This window comes from Hemiscyllium ocellatum, chromosome 1, assembly GCF_020745735.1.
Source record: "Hemiscyllium ocellatum isolate sHemOce1 chromosome 1, sHemOce1.pat.X.cur, whole genome shotgun sequence".
Taxonomy (NCBI): domain Eukaryota; kingdom Metazoa; phylum Chordata; class Chondrichthyes; order Orectolobiformes; family Hemiscylliidae; genus Hemiscyllium; species Hemiscyllium ocellatum.
The window spans coordinates 101878706-101903100 of record NC_083401.1 but is presented as its reverse complement, the minus strand read 5'-3'; the positions used below and the strand labels follow the sequence as shown (position 1 = coordinate 101903100).

At 40.8% G+C, this 24395-nt stretch overlaps 1 protein-coding gene across 1 annotated transcript in view; it reads right to left on the bottom strand.

Moving 5' to 3' along the window:
* Positions 1-325: 325 nt before the first annotated feature.
* LOC132815689 (BTB/POZ domain-containing protein KCTD8-like) overlaps positions 326-24395 on the bottom strand; it is a 253353-nt gene continuing 229283 nt past the window's right edge. The window contains exon 2 of the mRNA XM_060824794.1: positions 326-780. Coding sequence (XP_060680777.1) covers positions 326-780 — 455 coding nt within the window. The remainder of the gene's footprint in view (positions 781-24395) is intronic.

Here is a 24395-nt window from a genome sequence, read left to right as displayed (position 1 = left end):
TATTATCCTTCAAGCACAGATGTCTTGTGGCATAGTGGTTGTGTCCCTACCTTTCAGCCAGGAGGTCCAGTTCAAGTCCCACCTATCCTGGAGGTGTATCTCAATATATTATTGATTTAAAGTAATTACAAGGTATGCCTCATGCCACGTGTGGGACTTGTGGAACACATTTCTGACAGACTCCTTCAGGTTGTTTTTTTTTGCAAATGTTACCACAGTTCAATAGATAAGACAGAAAATATAAGACAAACAGCATGTGACTCCAATCCACAAACCCTTATTTCAAATAGAACTCATGTTGTAGCTAGTCTCTTTCTCTGTTTACTTAGAGTCCGTATTTCTGTAATAGTTCAGACTGCCATGGGCGCTTGCGTTCTGGAAATTGCACAGGTATTTTGATCTTCCTAAAATCTTGGATGCATTTTTTCATTTCTTCCTCGACGCTTAGCTTTTCGCTGATTTTCTTTTTGCAGAGGCTTGAGTCACGGGAATTGTTCATCAGTGTCTGAAAGAGTTCACTGTTCCTCCGTTTGTCAGGCTGCTGCATCCATTGGACAGGGGTTTTCTTGGAAGGGCGATCCAGAGTCAGGGTATTAGGCTGAGGTGGGGCGGGCTGTGCGTCAACATTCCCCTGCTGAGGAGTGCTGGCTTCTGACTGGCTTTCACAACTGGAGCTGGAGAGCTCATTACAAGACGTGCCACTTTCCATTCCTTTCTCTCCCTTGTCGTGTTTCCTCCCATCACATTCCGACTTTGGCGAGGCTGGTCTTTGCTGTCCCCCTGTCAAAGTTAGAATAGGGCTGATAAAACAGAAACATTACTCACAGGTATCGCCATTACTTTGTTTCGCTGCATCATGCACTGGTACAAGACAACAAAACTATACCTTCCTTTTGAAGTCACTAAGGGAAGATGTGGAAGCTCTGTGGCACGACACCCTAATAAATAGTTCACAATCACCTGAGAAAAAATGTGCATGAATTACAATCACTTCCAAAGCCTATTGCCCAGTAACATTAGAATTTCTCAGAGCTGATTTGGGAAAATGGTGAGCATCTGCACAATCAGGCCATGCAGTGAGGAACAGCAATAGTGTTTTTTTTTCCAAAAGTGAATGCCCTGCCATCGTTCTTGAGGAAGGCTTTCTCTCTCTCTCTCTCATTAGACAAAGACAACTGCTGGTGTTTGAACCTGAGGGTGATCTTGCTTCCACCTACTGGAAAAGAGAAGGATTCTAACTGATGTAAACTGTACTTCCCTATGTATTATCATCTCTTATGTGATTGTTCACAGATAAAAAGGGAATGTGTTTCTGTACCTCTCCATTCCATTCTATCTTTCTGTTTTAATTTCTTCTTTCATTTTCCATTTATTTTCATCATGTTTCTTTGAGATGGTACATTTTTCTTGCTATTTTATCTTTATACATTTAAGTGTGTCCTTCACTCCTACTTTTCTACACTATCAGTTTCTCTTTGTATCTTTTTAACCTCTTTATCTAATCTTCTGTCCATTATTTCGCATTCCACTGTGTATATATCATACATACTTTCTCACCTGTTCCTCCAGCTTCTCTTATCTCTCTCAATGGACTGAAGGTACATATAGAGTTTTCAGATAGGCATCTGTCCTTGAGTGTAAAGTTGTAATTACAGAGTCATATAGTCATGCAACACAGAAAGAGACCTTCAGTTGAACCAGTCCGTACCAACCATAATCCCAGACTAAACTAGTCCAATCTACCTGAGGTTGGTCCATGTCCCTTCAAACATTTCTTATTCATGTACTTATCTTTTAGATGTTGTAACTATAGCTGCAATCACAACTTCTTCTGGAAGTTCATTCCACACATGAACCATTCTCTGTGTATAAAAGTTGCCCTTCATGTCTCTTCTAAATCTTTCTCCTAATTCTTCAAGCCACTTCTATGGAGGAGTGTGATCAACTTGGAATTCCCTCACTTCTTCAATATGGCAGGGAATCATGACAATCTATTTCTTAGACAGCCATTTCCAATAGCAATTAATCAACAATTCTGAAGAAGACAATTATTGAATTTGAAACCTTAACCCTGTTTCTCTCTCCACAAGTGCTGCCAGACGTGCTGAGTTGCTCCAGCGTTTTCTGTTTTTACATCAACGGATTGGTCTGCTTTAACATGCTTTGTTGCAGAGTTGGGAGATAGATTTACAACATGCTTTGCCGTGGGACATTTCTAACCTTATTATGGCCTTCCTTCAGTAAACTGTCTTCAGGATGTTTAGCCAAAATGTTTACAAGCAATAACAGTGACAATCTCTTGCCTGTCAGTTTCAAATGAGGAGGATGTGAGAGAAACTGACTGCAGAGCATTTTAGGGCAAGGATCAAGTGGCAGAACAAATTCTTAGAAGTAGCTGACATTAAAGGCTGCAGTGAGGGAAACATTGTGAATCGATGCCTACCATCCAAGTAGACAGACTGAAGCTATGTGGATGTAAGAAAATGAGTGGCTGAAGTAGATGTGAGAGAGAGTAGGGAACCTGCAGCAGGGAGGAAATAAACACTAAACATTAATTTCCAAGAAAGTGTGCTTCAGATTCTACAGAGAAAAATGCATTAGGTTCGGGGAACTTGTTTTGAAAAGTGCTTTAGACTACTCAGTGATCAGAAATGTGACTGAGTTCAAAACTGACAAAAAGGAATCTCCCATAAGAATAAACATTGGCAAGAACTGAATTAGCAAACACGGTGGCTCACAAGATCCAAAGATTTTACAAGGGATTAATAGACTTCAGAGGGAATAGCAATCCTCCCATCTACAAACATCTTACAGTGGCACTGTACCTGCTGCCTACAAACTTTCTACAATCGAAGAATATAATGTAAAAAAAAGGAGCAGGAATTGATCATACAATCCCTTGAGTTTTCTCCTTCACTCAACGTAATGATGACTGATCTTCTGCCCGATTCCACTTTCCATCCATTCCCAATATCCCTCAAAATCCTGAGAAACCAAAAATCTCAGCCTTAAAAGTATTCAACAATACAGTCCTCCCAATCTATCTGGGTTAAAGAATTCCAAAGATTCACAACCCTTTTAGTGAAGACATTTCTCCTTATCTCAATCCTACATGATTATCTCCTTCTCCTGAGATTGGGTCTCTTTGTTCGAGAAGCTCCAACCAGGGGAAGCAAACTCTTTGTCAAACCTTTCAGAACAGGTTCACAATTTTAATGGGAGCACCATTCATATTTCTAAACCCTGAAGAATCCGAACCTGGTTTGATCAGCATCACATGTTATAAAGGTGTAGGGGTGTACAGCACCTTTGAGAGTGAGGGACTTAGAGAGGTTCACAGAGTGCTGGAGAATTTACAATGTAACGTGAGGTCCAACCGCTGGAGTAGCTGATTGCCTGGATACAAAAACAAATTCGAATGTGGCCAATCAGTTGAAATTATACCTCAAAGAAACACCAAACTCCAATTAAGTTTGAATTAAGGTGAATTTTGATTAAAGTATCAGCATGTTTATGGTAATCTGTTTATGGACTAGAATAAAGATGAAGCCATAATTTCATTATGATGGTTTAATTTTTTTCTTAAGGAGGGGAGGTGTTATGAAGGTGTAGAAGTTTACTGCAACTTGAAAAAAGTGAAGGACTTAGAGAGGCACACAGAGTGCTGGAGAATTTACAATGTAACATGGGGTCCAGCTGCTAGGGTATCTGGTTGCCTGGATACAAAAACAAATTTGAATGCAGCCAATCAGTTTAAACTATACCTAAAAAAAATCAAACTGCAATCAGGTTTTAATTTAACAAATTGGCAATATTAAAAGCCAAAGACACAGCCAAATGCTTTGGGGTATAAGACCAGGAAAACTTGACCAGTTGAGAGGAGAACTGCCAAGTCACCAACATCTGCAGACTGCCCAGAAAATTAGCTTTCTTAAAGGTACATTTATCTATCAATGGGGTGCTGGCAGGTGGGATGAGATTGGGTTGGGATATCTGGTTGGAGTGGACGGGTTGGACCGAAGGGTCTGTTTCCATGTTGTACATCTCTATGAATCTCTGAAAAAGAAATCCTAAGAAGAAATGCTACAAAAGAAGATACAAAGGGAAGATTTGACAGCTGCCTGGATTTGAAATTTGAATTTTTGGTAAATCTATATTGGGGTTTTTATCAGACTAGTATTATAGAAGGTAAAATAAACGATAGGTTAGAGGAAGGAGTTGTAAATAATTGTTAGTTAATTATTCTTTGTTACACTTTAAGAAATAAAGTTGTTAATTTTTACTTTAAATAGTTCTTGGTCTCTCAAATTGTAACAGATTACTGCATGGGGTAAATCTTTTCTGTGTTGCTGGTTTAAATCAGCAGGAGGGGGTCTACCCCATGTCCCTCCCCTTCCTAGACCTTTCCATTTCTATCTCGGGCAACCGAATCAACATGGACATCTACTATAAACCGACTGACTCCCACAGCTACCGAGACTACACCTCCTCCCACCCTGCCCCCTGTAAAAACGCCATCCCATATTCCCAATTCCTTCGTCTCCGCCGTATCTGCTCCCAGGACGACCAGTTCCAATACCGTACAGCCCAGATGGCCTCCTTCTTCAAGGACCACAGATTCCCCCCAGACGTGATCGACGATGCCCTCCACCGCATCTCCTCCACTTCCCACTCCTCCGCCCTTGAGCCCTGCCCCTCCAACCACCACCAGGACAGAACTCCACTGGTTCTCACCTACCACCCCACCAACCTCCATATACAGCGTATCATCCGCCGTCATTTCCGCCACCTCCAAACGGACCCCACCACCAGGGATATATTTCCCTCCCCTCCCCTATCAGCATTCTGAAAAGACCACTCCCTCCGTGACTCCCTCATCAGGTCCACCCCCCCCACCAACCCAACCTCATTTCCCCTCCCCCCACCTTGTCTCAGTCGAATCCCTCGAACTCAGCACCGCTTTCCTAACCTGCAATCTTCTTCCTGACCTCTCCGACCCCACCCCACTCCGGCCTATCACCCTCACCTTGACCTCCTTCCACCTATCACATCTCCATCGCCCCTCCCCAATCCCTCCTCCCTACCTTTTATCTTAGCCTGCTGGACACACTTTCCTCATTCCTGAAGAAGGGCTTATGCCCGAAACGTCGAATTTCCTGTTCCTTGGATGCTGCCTGACCTGCTGCGCTTTTCCAGCAACACATTTTCAGCTCTACCCCATGTCATAACAGATTTGAGGGCTCGTCATCGAGATATAAATGGTTTGGGGGCTTTTGTCTGCAATTTCACCAGTTTGGGTCTTGGATTTGTAACATGAACTGTTTTAGACAGATTTGAATAGATTTGGAGGTATGAAAAATCCCAGCAGATTTAAACACTTGCATGTTAGTGTCCTAGATCTTTAAATAAAATGTAAGTGAGACAATTTGTTTAATATCAGGGACTAGTGGTTGATTAAAAATGAGAAAAATGGCTCTTAAAATTGCTAAAGAGGTTCTGGGATTTGAAGTTGATTCTCAGATTTGCCAAGGAAGTTTCGAAGGAAAGAAAGAGGCCATACTTTTAAAATTAGCAAATAAATTAGATTTGAGTTTAATCAAGGACAAAAGTTGAAATTGTAAGGGAATTACTCAAACACATAGGTATGTCAGAGAAACAGACAAGTGCAGTAGGGGTAGAAAAACTGAAATTGCAATTGAGGAAAATGGAGTTAGAAGAGAAACAGAGAGATAGTGAGACAATAGAGAGAGAGAAAGAGAGAGAGAAGAAAAAGAGAGAGAGAGAAGATTCTTAGCTAAGCAAAGAGAGAGCAAAGAAAAGGAAAAAGAAAGAGAGAAGGTTTTTTAGCAGAGCAAAAAGAGAGAATTTGAACTTGAGAATTTGCGATTAGTCAGCCAAGTCAAGAAAACAGGATGGAGATTAAAAGAGCAAGTAGTGATATAAATATGTTTAAACTCTGCCACATTTTGATGAGAAAGATGTCAAAGCCTTCTTTATTTCATTTGAAAAATTGGCTAGGCAGACGGGGTGGTCTGAAGATTAGATTGCTTACAGTGTGGAAACAGGCCCTTCAGTCCAAACCGACAAGCAACCTACCCCTCTAACACTGCAGACAATTTAGCGCGGCCAATTCACCTAACCTGCACATCATTGGACTGTGGGAGAAAACCCACACAGACATTGGGAGAATGTGCAAAGTCCACACAGACAGTTGCCTGAGACAGGGATTGAACCAAGGTCTCTGGCACTAAGGGGCAGTAGTGCTAACCACTGTTCCACCGTGCTGCCTAATTCTAGTTCAGGCGAAACTGATTGGCAGAGCTAGTGAGGTATTTGCTGCACTGTCAGATGAGGGGTCAAGAGATTATGAAGAGGTTAAACAGGATATTTTAATGTTTATGAATTTGTACCAGAAGCATACCACAGTGGTTCAGAAACACAAAGAAGGAACCAGGTCAAATTTATATTGAGTTTGAAAGAATTAAACATAGTCACTTTGATCGATGGGTGTGTGCTTTGAAAATAGATAGGACATGTGAGGCTCTAAGAGAGATTATTCTGCTGAGGAGTTAAAAAAAATAAAGTTGGTAAGAATTCACATGAAAGAACAGAAAGTTCTAGAAGTGAGAAGGGCAGTAGAATTAGCATATGAGTACATGGTGATGCAAAAGAATAGCTTTGGACCAGAATATTGTCCTGCGAGGGATAGGAAGTGGAGAAGGGGAGGTCAAATACTACGAAACCAAGAGTAGAGAGCACTGGTAAGAATTTACCACAGGATAAAAAAGAATCCCAATAGGGTAGAAAGGCGTTAAAAAGCCTCAGGTGTGTACACTATGGTAAAGTGGGACATGTAAAGTGACAGTGCTGGTCATTGAAGAAAGGCACTGTGGGAAAAGATGTGGTAAAAGAAACTAAGCCAGTGGCATGAGTGAAGATAGTAAAGGTGACCCCGAGAAGAGCTAAGCAGCTGCAGGAGAGTGCATAGCCTAGTCTGGGGCTGAGTGTGGAGTCTGTGCCTGATCTCTATAAAGCACTCGCATCTGAGTTAGGTTTACTCAGAAAGAGCAGGGGGAGGAGGACAAGAAGTTATAATCTTGAGAGATACAGGATCTAACCAGGAGCTGATAGTAAGGGATGAGCGATTGTGCACTCTTTCAGATCTGTTACCCGAGAGTGTGATAATTTGTGGGAATGAAGGACAGAAATTAAGCGTTCCTTTATGTAAGATCAGGTTAGAGTGCCAACTCAAGACTGGGGATGTTACAGTGGCAGTGATTGACAGAGTGTCAGTTCCAGAAATTCAGTTTGTTCTTGGGAATGATTTGGCACTCCAAGGTGGGAGTGACACTCCTTGTTGTGGAGAAGTCCAAGGAAGATCAAGAAACGGCGGCACGGTGGCACAGTGGTTAGCACTGCTGCCTCACAGCGCCTGAGACCCGGGTTCATTTCCCACCTCAGGCGACTGACTGTGTGGAGTTTGCATGTTCTCCCCGTGTCTGCGTGGGTTTCCTCCGGGTGCTCCGGTTTCCTCCCACAGTCCAAAGATGTGCGGGTCAGGTGAATTGGCCATGCTAAATTGCCCGTAGTGTTAGGTAAGGGGTAAATGTAAGGGTATGGGTGGGTTTCGCTTCGGCGGGTCGGTGTGGACTTGTTGGGCCGAAGGGCCTGTTTCCACACTGTAAGTCTAAGTCTAATCTAAACTGAGGAGATAAAACAGAAATATCCTGGTATTTTCACAGACTGTGTGGTAACTAGATCCTACTGTCATAAGTCACAGCATGAAACAAAAAGTAAAGAAAAAGATGAAGGAGTTGAGGTTCATTTAGCAGACACCCTGTTTGACATAATGGTGCAGGAAAAACCTTATTAGGCAGAGGTTCAAACAGAAGTGTTTAGTTCTGAATTACTAAGGGACTCGCACCAGCAAGACAAGACAATAAAAGATACATATGTGGATGCGTACTCCGAAAAGAAGGCAGAAAATTTTCTGGAGAGTTATTATCTGAAAGATAGAATCCTAAGACGGAATTGAAGGCCACGGCAGGTAAATGCAGAGGAGAAATGGGCTGAAGTGCATCAGATTGTGTTCCTGGTAGCATACAGAACAGGAAGTGATACAGGTAGCACATGAACTATCTATAGGAGGTCACCTAGGGGTACAAAAGACTCAGGCTGAGGTACAAGAATATTTTTATTGACCTGGAATGCACAAGAATGTGGTAAACTTTTGCTGTACGTGTCATACATCCCAAATGGTAGGTAAGCCACAGGTAATAAAACCAGCCCCTTTGTTGCCAATTCCCACATTTGAAGAACCTTTCACGTCGGTTATAATTGATTGTGTAGGTCCCTTCCTGAGAACTAAAAGTGGGAACCAGTACTTGTTAACCATAACGGATGTGGTTACCAGATTTCTGGAGGCAATTCCATTATGGAACATTAAGGCAAAAAATATGGTAGAGGAATTAGCAGCTTTCTTCACATGGTATGGGCTACCCAGAGAGATTCAGTCGGACCAAGGGTCAAATTTTATTGCTAGGCTGTTTAAGGAGATTATGAATAGCTCAGGGATACAGAACTTTAAATCCACTGCGTATCATCCTGAATCTCAGGGAGTTTTAGAAAGGTGGCATCAGACTTTGATGACCGTGTTGAGAGCATACTGTCAGGATTACCCTAATGATTGGGATAAAGGTATCCCATTCATATTGTTTTCCATTAGAGAGGACCCAAGAGTATCTAGTCAGTTCATTCCCTTTGAGTTAATATTCGAGCATGAAGTGAGAGGTCCTTTGAAATTAATTTTAAAAAAACTGACAGGACCAAAATTGGAGATTTCACACTTAGATTATGTATCAGAGATGAGGGAGAGATGAAATCAAGTGGGTGAGTTAGCTAAACAGCACCGAAAGAGGGCACAGTGTAGATAAAAGCTCTGAGACTTGGACATTTTCCGGAGGGGATAACAAGTTAATGTTGTTACCAGTGATAGGAGATCCCTTCAAAGCAAGGTTTAGTGGTCCCTCTCAAATTGAGAAAAAGTTGAGTCAGGTGAATTATCTAGTAAAGGTGCCAGATAGGAAAAAAAGGTGTAGAGTATGTCATGTGAAGATGTTGAAGTTGTATTATACTAGAGAGAAAAAACTGGAGAAACAGGTGTTAGTTACTGCCCCACAGAGTGAGGAATCAAATCCAGATGATGTGGATTTTGATGTGCCTCAAAATAGACTAAAAAATGGAGAAGTCTTTGAGGAGTGGGATAGGTCAGTAAGCTATCTGTCTCAGGAGCATAGAATGGAGTTGAAAAATTTGTTACTTCAGTATAAGGACATATGTAAGAATCTGATGGGAAGGACTAATGCTATTATACATGAAATAGATTTGGGGAATACTGCTCCAATAATACAATCCCCCTATCAGCTTAATCCTCTCAAAGCCAGACAGGTCCAGATGGAGGTGGAGGCCATGCTCGACAAGGACATCATTGAACCAAGCTGGACTGAGTGGAGTTCGCCGATCATCTTAGTTCCCAAACTGGACGGGATTCAATGATTCTCCATAGATTATCAGAAGTTCAATGCCATTACAAAATCAGACTCATATCCAATTCCTAGACTGGAGGACTATATTGAGAAAGTCAGACAAGCCAGTTACATCACCAAGTTGGACTTAACGCGTGTTTACTGACAGACACCTTTATCAGAGATGGCGAAATAAATTTCTGCATTTGTAATCCCAAATGAGCTATATCAGAACAAAAATATGTCCTTTGGAATGAAGATCGCACCTGCCACATTCCAGAGACTCATGAACATAGTTGTGGCTGGGTTAACAAACTGTGCAGTATATTTGGACAATGTAGTGATCTTTAGTAAGTCCTGGAAAGATCACATGGTACAGTTGGCAGAGCTCTTTGGACGACTACGATGAGCAAAACTGGTGACAAACTTAAATAAAACCAAATTCACAAAAGCAAAGGTGACCTTCTTAGGACATACACAAGTCATGGAAGGTTAGCCCCATGGAACGCAAAGATGAAGGCCATCGAGGAATTTCCACAACCAACCACAAAGAAAGAAGTGCTTCAATTCTTGGGACTCAACAGATTCTATTGGAGGTTTGCTCCAAACTTCAGCAGTGTGGTGGCACCGTTAACCAATTTGCTGAAGAAGAACACAAAGTTACGGTGGACAGAACACTGCCAGGGGACATTTGACCATTTGAAAGCAATATTAACCACCAAACCAGTTTTAGCTACACCAAACTGTTCAAAACATTTAATGTCACCATCAATGCTAGTGACATTGGAGTTGGAGCTGTACTCCTCCAGGAAAATGAGAATGGGATTGGTTACTCTTCAAAGAAGATCAACATCCACCAGAGGAAATACTCCACAATCGAAAAAGAATTATTGAGTTTGATACCGGCCTTACAACACTTTAGTGTGTATGCCATGAACAATGTGTCAAAGACGTTGTGTGCAATGGATCGCAATCTGTTTAAATTCTTAGACTGCTTTAATGACAAGACTATGAGACGATCACATTGGAGTCTTATGTTGCAGACTTTAAAAAATTCTTAAATCGGACATGTTGCTGGTTGTAATAATGTAATCACAGATTTAACTGATAAAGTTTAGATAAGATTTATATTTATTTATATTTATATTAATGGGAAGAAGTTAAGGTGAATTTTGATTAAAGTTATCGGCATGTTAAGGTAAACTATTCAAAGAATAGAAAAAAGATGAAGCCACCTTTTCATTATGATGATTTAATTTTTTCTTAAGGAAAGGAGGTGTTATGAAGGTGTAGACGTTTACTGCACCTTTAAGAGAGTAAAGGACTTAGAGAGGCACACAGAGTGCTGGTGAATTTACAATGTAGCGTGGGGTCCAACCGCAAGAGTAGCTGATTGTCTGGATACAAAACAAATTTGAATGCAGCCAATCAGTTTAAATTATACCTAAAAAAAAATCAAACTTCAATCAAGTTTGAATTTAGTGTATTAACAATATTAAAAGCCAAAGACAAAACCTGATGCTTTAGCAAATAAGATCAGGAAAATTTGACCAGTTGAGAGGAGAACTGCCAAGTCACCAACATCTGCAGACTGCCAGGAAAATTAGCTCTCTCAAAGGTACATTTATCTATCAATGACTAGTAAAAGGGAAGTCCTAAGAAAAAGAAAATCTACAGACAAAGCTACAAAGGGAAGATTCAACAGCTGCCTGGATTTGAAATTTGAATTTTGGTAAATCTTAATTGGCAGTTTTATCGGACTAGTATTATAGAAGGGAAAATAAATGAGAGGTTAGAAGAAGGGGTTGTAAATAGTGTTTAAGAAATAAGGTTGTTAATTTTACTTTAACTAGTTCTTGGTCACTCGATTGCACAGGGTAACTCTTTTCTGTGGTGCTGGTTTAAATCCTGCCATGGCAGCTGATGGAATTTGAATTCAATGAAAATATCTGGAATTAAGAGTCTCACGATGACCGCAAATCCATTGTCAATTGTTAGGAAAAACTCATCTGGTTCACTAATGTCCTTTAGGGAAGGAAACTGCCATCATTACCTGGCCTAGCTTATATGTGACTCCAGACCCACAGCTACGTGGCTGATTTTTAACTGCACTCTGGGCAATTAGGGATGGGAAATAAAGGCTGGTCAGCGATGCCCTAATCCCAAGAATGAATGTTATAAAGATTAGTTGTCTGGCCTGATCCATAGACACAGCACACCTGAGGCTCTTCTCCTTCCACTTGGCAGAAATCATTGTTGTGGGTCATGCTGTGGAAGAATCTTTTAGGAATTGTTATAGAACATTATGCATAAAGCAAATATGGTAGCCACAGTATGACAGTGGCAGACTGAATAGGTATTTTTCCAAGGGGATGAAGCTAGGCTGATCAGCAGTGGTATCAAGAAGTATCTTTTTCCCAGAAATGATTGTAGAAACACAGAACTCTCTCTTTCCCAAAAGATTGAGAGTATTTGGACAATTGATGCTTTCAAGACTGTAGTAGATATATATATATATAGTCAGGGCATCAAGTTTTATGGAGCAAGGGTGGGGAAATGGAGTTAAAATGCAGGTGAACTATGATCTGAACTGAATGATAGAACAGAGTCAAGGGTTTGAATGGGCTACACAACTTTCTCATGTTCCTATGTTTGATTAAGCAGACATTTTTTATGTTGGCTCTGTCGAGCACCTTGAGTATTGTTGAAACTGCACTCATCCAAGCAAGTGGAGAGAAATCCATTACACTCTTGATTTGTACCTTAGTAGAGAGGGAATCAGGCTATACCATATATATATATGTGTGTGTGTGTGTGTGTGTGTGTGTGTGTGTGTGTGTGTGATATTCAGTTGAGCAATTAGATAATTGTTGATAGTTAGGGATTTAGCAGTACTTGAGATGATTAGCCATTATCTCATTGGCCACTTCTGAGCATTTGTCTGATATAAATGTTACAAGTTACCTGTCAGCCCAAGCTTGGATGTTGTCCAGGTTGTGTTGCATGCAAGCAGGTCATTGAAGAAGCAACGAAAGATGATTGGGTTTAGAGCACTTTCCTCCTAAAGTCTTGCAGTGAAGTCCTTGGGTTGTATGTATTGGTTACCAATCCTTGAGCTAAGAATACTTCCAGTCAACAAGGAGATTTTCCTCAGATTTTCATGAATTCGGTTTCACTAGGATTCCTTGGTACCTCATCTTACTGTTTTAAATTTTATTGCATTAAATCTGGGGCCTTAATAAGGCTTAGAGAAGCAGTTTAGTTCACTAATATCAAAAGGCTAAAAGTAATTTGGAACTGTGCTCCCTTTCAATTTTTCTCTCTAATGAGTTGTGTACTTCCTTTCCTGATGCATGAGACCAGATAAATGACACTTTGGGTTTAGCTTTGAATATACATTAAATAAATAATATTAAATGTCAAATATAAGCCTCTAGGGTGTTAGAAAGTTGCTGTAAAGAAGAGAAATCTCAAATGCTATTGACGATGAATATTGAGAGGTAATCTGATAAATGCCTTCAAAATTATGAAAGATTATGACAAGATAAATACTGAAATGTTAATCAGAGAATAAAATAAGATTATCACGAAAGTAAGTGTTTGGAATTGGAATTCCCCACTACCAAGGATGATTGAAACAGACTGCTTCTTTAAGTAAAATTTAGAAAGTAAATACTTAAAACTGTTGACAGTAAATAATCAGTGGACATGGTCCGAACATTGGTGCAAACCTGACAGATTAAGTGGGCTGTTTCTGTTCTAGACTGCTCCATATCAAACCCCATATAAAGCTCCATACAAAATGCAGCACTGGAAAGCTATGAACCATTTTAACAGACCATGAATATAGTCGCATTAATTTCAATGTATTTCACTATTTTAAACACATAGTTAACCACAGTATCTATTTACAACTCAAGATCAATAGCTTTGAATCAATTTTGTTATGTCATCATTTTATTAATAGTTAGATGCGGTGTAATTGTCAAAGGCGGAAAGCCACTATAAAAATGATTCTGACCAATGCACTTTTCTACATCTAATCTATTGCTGTGTAATGCGGAATAATCACATAATGTACATCACAGGATGACTGCAAAACACATCAACTAGGAAATTAGTCTCCAGGTCTCATCTGCATCATATTAGTGAGCTGTGGCTGCCAATTAGACATTCTGGTACTGCTTGTAGGTCATAGAGTTCTCAACATCATCTGGCAGGGGAGGTAAATTTTCCCAGTACTCCTAACCCCATATTAAGGTTATCAAAAAAAATCATTAAAACTTGTGTTGTTTGATTGCCCCCTTTGATCCCTTTAAAGAGCATTAGTCAGGCTACTGTAGATGCGTAAAAATTGCACAGTGTATGGTTCACCCAGGTTTTGCTGAATATGATGTTGAAATCCCAAACAGTCATTAGGCCTAATTGGTTTATGTCAGACTGAAATTGAGCATGGAAATTTGTGCTCTGAAATTACTACCCTGTGCCCCACTCCATTCCTATATTTTTCTCCAGAAGCAGGGTGCAATGAGGACCTATTTTTCCTTGTAAAGTGGATATCAACTGTATGGAGTCCAGCACCAACTGTATGGACCTTAGAACAGGGACAATCCCTTATCTATCAGCTCAGTAAACAAAGTTATCAATGTTTAGTTGCATTTTAGTTATGTTTATATTTAGCCAACCACAATTGCCATCAGTGGCTGGTGATGTAGGAAATAAATTTTGATTGACACCTTCTTAAAGTTATGAGCAGTGCAGTGGAGATTACGGAATACTTGCTGCCCAGGAAAATTATAACCCTGCATTAATATACAAGAGTGATGGTGCTCCATTCACTGCTAACCAAAAGCTGGATATATTTCTAAGCTTAGAGCTCTGCCAATACTTCAAAATATTAAACTGTTACAATCAAATATTTTGTTTCACCACGTGGGTGCTTATTAAAGCTAATGTACTGGTTGCAAAAGTGTTACAGGTGATGTGAAGACAAAACAGGTCTCAATCATGTCAAAATACTCTCCCATTACTGATTCCTTGCCTATCTCTGTAGATTACAGGGCCTGCTTCCACATTGTAGGGAATTGTATGATAACTTGTTACAATGTAATTCTTACAACCTGATTCTCGGGTTAAGTTATGCAAGTTATGCCAGTGAAAATTGTACAGTATACCTCGCGTTGACAGCCCACAATCAATTTCCTCCTTTATAATTACTTAACTAGTTCTGCTGCACACTGACATAAGCTGTTTATTTTTCACACCATCAATCTTTGTGATACTGTAACATTAAGCTTGCTAAGTAATTTATCCGGTGAAGGATAGAATAGGATTGAGATCATCCATTTGATATGCTCTAACATAGCATCTAGCTCACTTCCCTACAGCTATGTTCTCCTGCAAGATTTACCACAATTATTGTAATTCTTGAAAATGTATAGTTTACATTAGTACTGTTGTGAGATTTATCTCAATGGTAGTGTTCTAGACCCTGAACTGAACTCCAGATAGTCCTGAAAGCATGGGTGGGTGGTTGAATGTTTGAATACGAGGTTGATATCAAGTAGGATGTATACATCCAATGCAAGGTGAACAGTCATCTCCGACTGTAGAGTTGGTTGTCCTAGTGGCCTAACTGCAATAACCCATGTTTAACGAAAAGGGCTTTATTATGGAAACAACCTGCTGGATGTAAGGCAGTTGCAGATATGTTTTGACTACCATGCACCACAGAAGATGAGGTAAAGGTAGAAATGGCAGTAAACCATTTGTCTTTTTTCCTTACTTATTTCCTCCAAAATGTTCCCTTTTCATAGCTCCTGAAATTGTTACCTGCCTTATGATGGTACAGCTCCAAAAACACCAATTACTCTTTAACATATTATTCAATAGGTAGTGAAATTGAGAAATGAATTGTAGCAAGCTAGGTGACTGTGGAAGGTATCATTTATCCTACACACCCCATAAAAGCACATGGCTCCAATGGAATTTACTGTATAGCAATTAGAAGCAGGTACCTTTGCTGATATTTTGCTCTCTAAGCTAGAAGTTATGCTGCTACCATCAGCAATACTCTTCAACAAGTTTCTTTTGTAATGTTGATTGTTTTCAGCCCAGATTTCTTGCCTGAGGCAGCATTTCTTTCTCCTTTTCACATGCTCATCTTCATTCAAATTGGCACACTGATAGTTCAGCGGCAAAACTTCTTACCATGTGTACAAGAAAATGCTCCAGTTTGATCTTCCAATGCAGTCTGTGATAATTTAACTCTGCACTGAGTAAAGATAAAATCTGATATCTTTCTGTTTGCCCAGCAAAGTCCATTCAATAAATGAAAAGGTGAGACATAACATCAACTATAAATGCTGACCAATCAACTCTGCACCAACCACCAATTATTATTGAGCATTTAAAAGCTCAGTTTCAGCTTGCACTGAACTGTAACTGAGGTTTACCACCTTTCCAATGGAAAGAGAAAAAGCTCTTAAGTGTGTACCGAGTCCAGAAACAAGGTATCACCTCCATTCCCTGCTAAACACCACAAAACGGGCGGCACGGTGGCACAGTGGTTAGCACTGCTGCCTCACAGCGTCAGAGACCCGGGTTCATTTCCCGCCTCAGGCAACTGACTGTGTGGAGTTTGCACGTTCTCCCTGTGTCTGTGTGGGTTTCCTCCAGGTGCTCAGGTTTCCTCCCACAGTCCAAAGATGTGCAGATTAGGTGAATTGGCCATGCTAAATTGCCCATAGTGTTAGGTAAGGGGTAAATGTATGGGTATGGGTGGGTTGCGCTTCGGCGGGTCGGTGTGGACTTGTTGGGCCAAAGGGCCTGTTTCACACTGTAAGTAATCTAATCAAAATATTACATGCTTTTTAGTACTGGTTTGTTCATTGGACACTTTGGCTGCAAAGATGTTTGAAGGAGGCACCATTTTACAATTGTAAAGTGAGCATTTAAATGTTCAGTATTGTTGGGCAAATGCATATGTACGTTTCGCAGTTCAGCAAAGGCTCTGATCAAAGTATTCCAGTGTTGGCCTCAATTAAGCATTTGACATTCCCTTTTTTAAAAAAAAGATCATTAACTGCACAAAGACCCTGCCAGATGGCCTGCACGATTCAACTTCTCCACCTTGAATCAACTCAGGTTTGCAACAACGTAAAGGTGACTTTGCTGAAGACTTCTAATGAAAGATTAGAGTTTCAGAACATTTGGAGGGGATTTGAAGATTTATTTTTCAACCAGAGGGTGGTGGGTTGGTGGAACTCACCACTTAAAAGGGTAGTAGAGGCAATAACTGTCAAAACATTTAAAACATACACAGTCGACCACTTGAAATGCTATAGTATACATGGGCAATTGCTGGAAAATGGGATTGTAATAGATAGGTGCAGTGACTGGAGCTGGCACAATAATATCTAAGGCTGTTATTGTTGATGTGAAACATTGGGGCTATCTTTTTTTTCTGCTTAGTTATCAATTTCATGGAGTTTCATCAATGGTTTCTCTCAGTGAGACCCAGCAACTTTTCTCACACTATCATCCCCAACCTGTCTCATTAACTACCTACCAATGCCTTGTGATGCCCTTCTCACTTGACGATAATTGGAGTTTACTATTCTCCACACTCAGAAGAATTTGCCAGTGTCAAGATCTCTTGGAATACACTGGCATTCGTGGAGCCCATTTCAACTTTAAAAAGGTCGTTGTGGTCCGAGGAGCAAACAATGAGCGGAAGTTACCGGATACCTGCTCAGATTTGAGAGGGGGGGCAGCAGCATTTTGATAAGGGAAGTCATTTGGGTAGAACTGTGAAATAAGAAAGGGATGATCACTTTATTGGGATTGTATTACAGACTCCTAATAGTTAGAAGGAAATTGAGAAACAAACTTGTAAGGATATCTCAGCTATCTGTAAGAATAATGGGGTAGTTATGGTAGGGGATTTTAACTTTCCAAACATAGACTGGGACTGCCATTAGTGTTCAGGGTTTAGATGGAGAGGAATTTGTTAAGTGAGTACAAGAAAATTTTCTGAATCAGTATGTGGATATACCTACTAGAGAAGGTGCAAAACTTGACCTACTCTTGGGAAATAAGGCAGGGCAGGTGACTGAGGTGTCAGTGGGAGAGCACTTTGGGGCCAGCGACCATAATTCTATTAGATTCAAAATAGTGATGGAAAAGGATAGACCAGATCTAAAAGTTGAAGTTCTAAATTGGAGAAAGGCCAATTGGATGCAGATGTTCGCAGATAAAGGCGAAGGCAGGAAAATGGGAAGCCTTCAGAAATGAGATAACAAGGAACCAGAGAAAATATATTCCTGTTAGGGTGAGAGGGAAGGCTGGTAGGTATAGGGAATGCTGGATGACTAAGGAATTGAGGGTTTGGTTAAGAAAAAGAAGGAACCATATGTCAGGTATGGACTGGACAGATCAAGTGAATCCTTGGAAGAGTATAAAGGCAGTCGGAGTATACTTAAGAGGGAAATCAGGAGGGCAAAAAGGGGACATGATATAGCTTTGGCAAATAAAATTAAGGTGAATCCAAAAGGTTTTTACAAATACATTAAGGGCAAAAGGGTAACTAGGAAAAGTATAGGGCCCTTCAAAGATCAGCAAGGCGGCCTTTGTGTGGAGCCACAGAAAATGGAGGAGATACAAAACAAGTATTTTGCATCAGTATTTACTGTGGAAAAGGACATGGAAGATGTAGAATGTAGGGAAATACATGGTGACATCTTGCAAAATGTCCAGATTACAGAGGAGGAAGTGCTGGATGTCTTGAAACGCATCAAGGTGCATAAATCCCAAGGACCTGATCAGGTGCACCTAGAACTCTGTGGGAAGCTAGAGAAGTGATTGCTGGGCCTCTTGCTGAGATATTTGTATCATCGATAGTCACAGGTGAGGTACTAGAAGACTGGAGGTTGGCTAACGTGGTGCCACTGTTTAAGAAAGTTGGTATGGACACGGTCAAGGAACTAAAGACCAGTGAGCCTGATGTTGGCGGTGTACAAGTTGTTGGAGGGAATCCTGAGGGACAGGATGTACATGTATTTGGAAAGGCAAGGATTGATAAGGGATAGTCAACATGGCTTTGTGCGTGGGTAATCATGTCTCACAAACTTGATTGAGCTTTTTGAAGAATAACAAAGAGGATTGATGAGGGCAGTGTGGTAAATGTAATCTATATGGACCTCAGTAAGGCGTTCGACAAGGTTCCCCATGAGACACTCGTTAGCAAGGTTAGATCTCATGGAATACAGGGAGAATTAGCCATTTGGATACAAAACTGGCTCAAAGGTAGAAGACAGAGGGTGGTGGTGGATGGTTGTTTTTCAGACTGGAGGCCTGTGATCAGTGGAGTGCCACAAGGATCAGTGCTGGGTCCTCTACTTTTTGTCATTTACATAAATGATTTCGATGTGATCATAAGAGGTATAGTTAGTAAGCTTGCAGATGACACCAAAATTGGAGGTGTAGTGGACAGCGAAGAAGGTTACCTCAGATTACAACAGGATCTTGATCAGATGGGCCAATGGGCTGAGAAGTGGCAGATGGAGTTTAATTCAGATAAATGCGAGGTGCTGCATTTTGAGAAATCAAATCTTAGCAGGACTTATAGACTTAATAGTAAAGTCCTTGGGAATGTTGCTGAACAAAGAGACCTTGGAGTGCAGGTTCATAGCTCCTTGAAAGTGGAGTCGCAGGTAGATAGGATAGTGAAGAAGACGTTTGGTGTGCGTTCCTTTATTGGTCAGAGTATTGAGAACAGAAGTTGGGAGGTCATGTTGCGGCTGTACAGGACATTGGTTAGACCACTGTTGAAATATTGCATGCAATTCTGGTCTCCTTCCTATCGGAAAGTTGTTGTGAAACTTGAAAGGGTTTAGAAAAGATTTACAACGATGTTGCCAGGGTTGGAGGACTTGAGCTACAAAGAGAGGCTGAACAGGTTGGGGCTGTTTTCCCTGGAGTGTTGGAGGTTGCAAGTGACCTCATACAGTTTTACAAAATTATGAGGGGCATGGATAGGGTAAATAGGCAAAGTCTTTTCCCTGGGATATTGGAGTCCAGAACTAGAGGGCATAGGTTTAGGGTGAGGGGAAAGATATAAAAGAGAACAAAGGGGCAACTTTTTCACAAAGAGAGTGGTACATGTATGGAATGAGCTGCCAAGGAAGTGGTTGGAGGCAAATGTTACAACTGCAATATTTAAAAAGCATTTGGCTGGGTATATGAATAGGAAGGGTTTGGAGGGATGTGGGCCGGGTGCTGGCAGGAGGGACTCGATTGGGTTGGGATATCTGGTCGGCATGGATGAGTTGGACCAAAGGATTTGTTTCCATCCTGTACACCTCTATGACTCTATTTCAAGAATTGTCGATGTATAATTTCCTCCTGGCACACTACGTATTAATGAGGCGAGGTTTGCACTTAATGAGGCCTATAACAAGCAATAATCCCCATAATTCTGCAACGTCTCGTTCCTTGTCTTGGTGTCTGGAACTCTGAAATGCAATGAGTTGCTCCTTACATCAACATAGTCATCACCTGACTTCTCATGCAATTTTTCCTGATTTCTCATCATGACTCAAGTCATTTAGAGCCCTCTAAGATTCAGCCAATTAACTCCGCTTTCTTTTCCACAGACGATGGCTGATGTGCTAAATACTTCCAGCATTTTCAGTTGTCATTTCAGGTTAGCATTTTGCTTTGTAACTATTGTTATCATTTACAAGCTATATTTAATGTATGAGGTACCAATTTTAATATTTCCTTTTATATGTTCCTTCAGCAGTGGCTGCTCTCTCTTCCATTCCTGATCTAGACACTGTTGTGTACAGTTTTCATAAATAAAGTACCATGTGCTGTAAATAATTCATCACTAACATGCAGTAATTATTTATTAAGGTTAAATATCTGATTTCCCCTGTCATGTTGAAAATAATATTTTCCTGCACATCCAAGTGTTGTTTACTGAACAGGTTGTACTTTCTTGGCAAATGCTGTGTGAGAATCGGTGAGGAATTCACTTTTTCTGCCAGCTAACAAATCAGCTACTCATTTTACAAACCAATGGAATTGTAAACTGGTCAATGTGTCAAACGAGCAAAGGTCAACCACCATCCAGATAACACATCTCTATAGAAATTTAAAAATGCAACAATAACAATTTTGATATCAACATTAGAGTACTGGGCCAAAATGTTTGGCCCAGTGTGGGAGACAAAATAATTATAAACCCTAGGAAATAGGTTCTACCACCATTATTCATTCATGGTGGAACTGCCGTACGATGAAAGATTGAGAAACTGGGCTTGTATTCTCTGGAGTCTGCAAAAATGAAAGACAGTCTCACAGAGATTTAGGAATTTTCCTTTATTGTTCTGTGAGTCTACTTGTGGGAGGCGAGCATCGCTGGCGGCCAGCATTTATTGTCTGTCCCTAGTTGCCCTTTAGAAGGTGGTGGTGAGCCGCCATTTTAACCGCATCAGTCCACATGCTGTAGGTAAACTCACAAGGCTATTAGGAAAGGAATTCCAGGATTTTGACTTATTTCCAAATGGCGATATATTTCCAATGGGGAGTGGGCAGTCACTCAATGGGGAGCTTGCAGCTAGTGTGTTCTGAAGTTTCTGCTGCTCTTGTTCTTCTAGATGGAAGTAATTGTGGGTCTGAAAAGTATTTATTGTTAAAGGGATACACAGAGTAGGTACAGAGAGAATGCGTCCCCTTCACTTTGTGGTCAAGAATCAGAGGACCAACCTCAGAGTGAAACACAAGGCATTTAGGACCGAGGTTAGGTGAAGTTCCTTTACTCAGACTGTGGCAAATCTTTCAAATTCTCTACGCCAGTGGACTGTGCAAGCTCAGTCATTAATTATGTTCAAGACTGAGATTGATAGATTTCTAGTAACTAATGACACCAAGGAATATAACGTTGATGTAGATGATCCGCCATGATCTAGAATGGTGGAGCATCCTTAATGGGCTGAATGGCCTATTAATGCACTTACGTTCTTATGTGTGCAGAATACAGACAAGACAAGCAGTTATTCCCTATCCCTAATTACCTTGGGAAGATGTGGTGTTGAGCCAAATTCAGATCCATTATAATATGAACAGTGAACAATATTGCGACATTTGGAGCTCACTAATAGAGTCCTCAGGTAACTGGTAAAGTAATTGTCCTGAGCCTGGGCTCATACAGCTGTCTCATTTTGTACCTGTTTTGTTTAAAATAATCAGAAATCATCTGAAATTGGAATCAAAAGCACAATGGCTATGTTTGTATATGAGAACAACTGATAGAAGTGGTAAACCCTCTGGTCTTTAGTTATTTGATCATTTGCTGTTTAAGTACGTCTGTTGAGTGTTCTCGGCTGTTAATTAAGGCTTTGCATTATTACAGAGAAATGTTAGCACAAAGTTGGTAGCCCAAGATGAAACACTTCAAAGCAACGGAAAATAAAGCTTTTGTTCAGTCATAGAAATGATTGTGTTGCGTGGTCGAGAATCTGCAAATGTCGGAGGCAGAAGCCACAAGAGATTCCAGAGCTGAAAAGGAAGCTACCAGAAGATTTGCAAATATTTGGGAATTCTCAGCAGAGAAATGATCAAATGAAAATCAATAAAGAACAATACAAAATGCTTCACATGATGATTACTTAAATGGCAAAGAATGGGCATGGGAAATGAAAGAGACCTTGAGATTCTGATTGACAATGATGCTCAATGGCAGTGAATAAAGAAAAGCAAATGTATATAAGTAGAATAATGCATCACAGAAACAGGCCCTTTGGCCCACCATGGCTGCACCATGATGCCTTAAAAAGCATATACAGTATTATCAAAAGATCAATGTAGAGCTGCAATATTGAAGTAATTTTAACTGCTTGCAATCTTAGCATCCTAGTCAACCATTACTGAACATCTGACTCTGTGTTCTGTCATCACAAGGATTGTCTACTGTTACCTCTGTATTAGTCTTGCCTTCGTGTCTTAGGTTATCTTCCACTAAAACCCTCATTCATCTTTTTGGTGGCTTCTGACTTAAGCTTTCCAAAGTGCTAATAAACATTCTCCTAACTTTCACCCATGTTTAAATTTAGCTTATCCAAAACTCTGCTGCTCAAATCCTAACACTCACAAGTTCTGTTTATTAATCACCATTGTCGGACATAACCTCATTCAACGAGGCCACAATATTTGCCCCTAATCCTTTCATCTGTCCTCTTTTAAGGCTCTCTTTAAAGCTTATCTAGTCAATAGAGTCTTGGTCATAGAGATCTACAGCTCAGAAAAAGGCTCTTTGGCCCTCGAGTCTCGGCCGATCAAAAATAGGTATCTGACTATTCTAATCTCATTTGCCCAAACTTGACCCATAGCCTTGTACGCTTTGGTATCACAGGTGTACATCCAAGTACTTCTTAAATATTTTGAAGTATATCTTAAATATTTTGAAGTATATCTACCACCCTTTGGGTGAAAAAGATTATCTTCATGTCCCCTCTAAACCTTCTGTCCCTTATCATAAATTAATGCCCTCTAGTCATTGATCCCTCTCTCAAGGGAAAAAAATTCCTTCCTTTCATATTTCTCAATCATGTGCTGCTCAGTCTCTGTTCCAAGGTAAACTACCCCAGTCTGTCCAAACTCCCTTCATAACTGAAACTCTCCAGCCAAGGCAACAACCTGATAAATCACCTCTGCACCCTCTCCAGTGCAATCACATCCCTCCTATCATGTAGATTCCAGCAGTGCACAAAATACTCTCACTACAGATTAATCAACATGTGTACAATTCCAGCATAAATTCCCTGCTCTAAAACTCTGTGACTTCTTAACCATTTTATCTGGCTGACTTCTACTTTAAGGAACTGCTAGCCATGCACACCAAGGTGCCTGTGATCCTCAATGTTTTCCAGGGTCCTTTGTTTGTCCTGCCCAAGTGCATCACCTCACACTCATCTGGTTAAACTCCATTTATCACTAATCAGCCCATCTGACTTTATATATACCTCAAACAGCAAAAGTCCCAACAATAATCTCTGTGGTCCCCCACTGGACTTCCAGTCACAAGAATACATCTTGACCATCATGTTTTGCTTCTTGCCACTCAGCCAATTCTTAATACCTTTGCAATCAGTCTGCCATGCAGGACTACATCAAACACATTGCCTCATCTGTACGTATGGTGACCTCTTTGTTAAATTCAAGTTGATCAGACATGATCTACCCCCAACAAATCCGTGCTAACTATTTTTCATGAATCCCTGCCTGTTCAAGTGCAGACTAGTTCTGTGGCCAAATAAGTGGCCAAGCTGGTGAATGTTCCAGCCAGAGGTCATCTGCTTCTTCTTCTTTTTCTCTGTTCATCCTTTGAGTGCTTTTCACTTTCTCTTCTTCTCTCAGGGCCTCTGACAATTGCTGGCCTCCGGTTAGGGCTGATTGCTGGTTCTCCGACAATGATTCCTGGTCCTCTGGCAATGACTCCCGACATCTGGTGACAACTCCCAGCCAGGCTCAGTGGTCACCCAGCCTTGTGCAGCATGGGCTGGTGACCTCCTGGACTGACCCAATGACCTCCTCCTGTAGTGGCCTCCTGTTGTGGCATGTTCACCTGGCGCAGTTGCCTCCTTTAGCAGCCTCCAGGTGTGATGTGGTGACCTCTTGGCATGACATGGTGACCTATTAGCTTGCTCCACCAATTGTAGCAGCCTCCCAATGTGGTGACCTAGGCTCAGTATGGTGATCCTAGCCCAACATGGTGACCTCAGCCCGATGATGTGTCCTCAGCCTGGTGAGGTGTCCTTGGCCTAGAGAGGTGACCTCGGCCTGATGAGGTGTCCTCGGCCTGGTGAG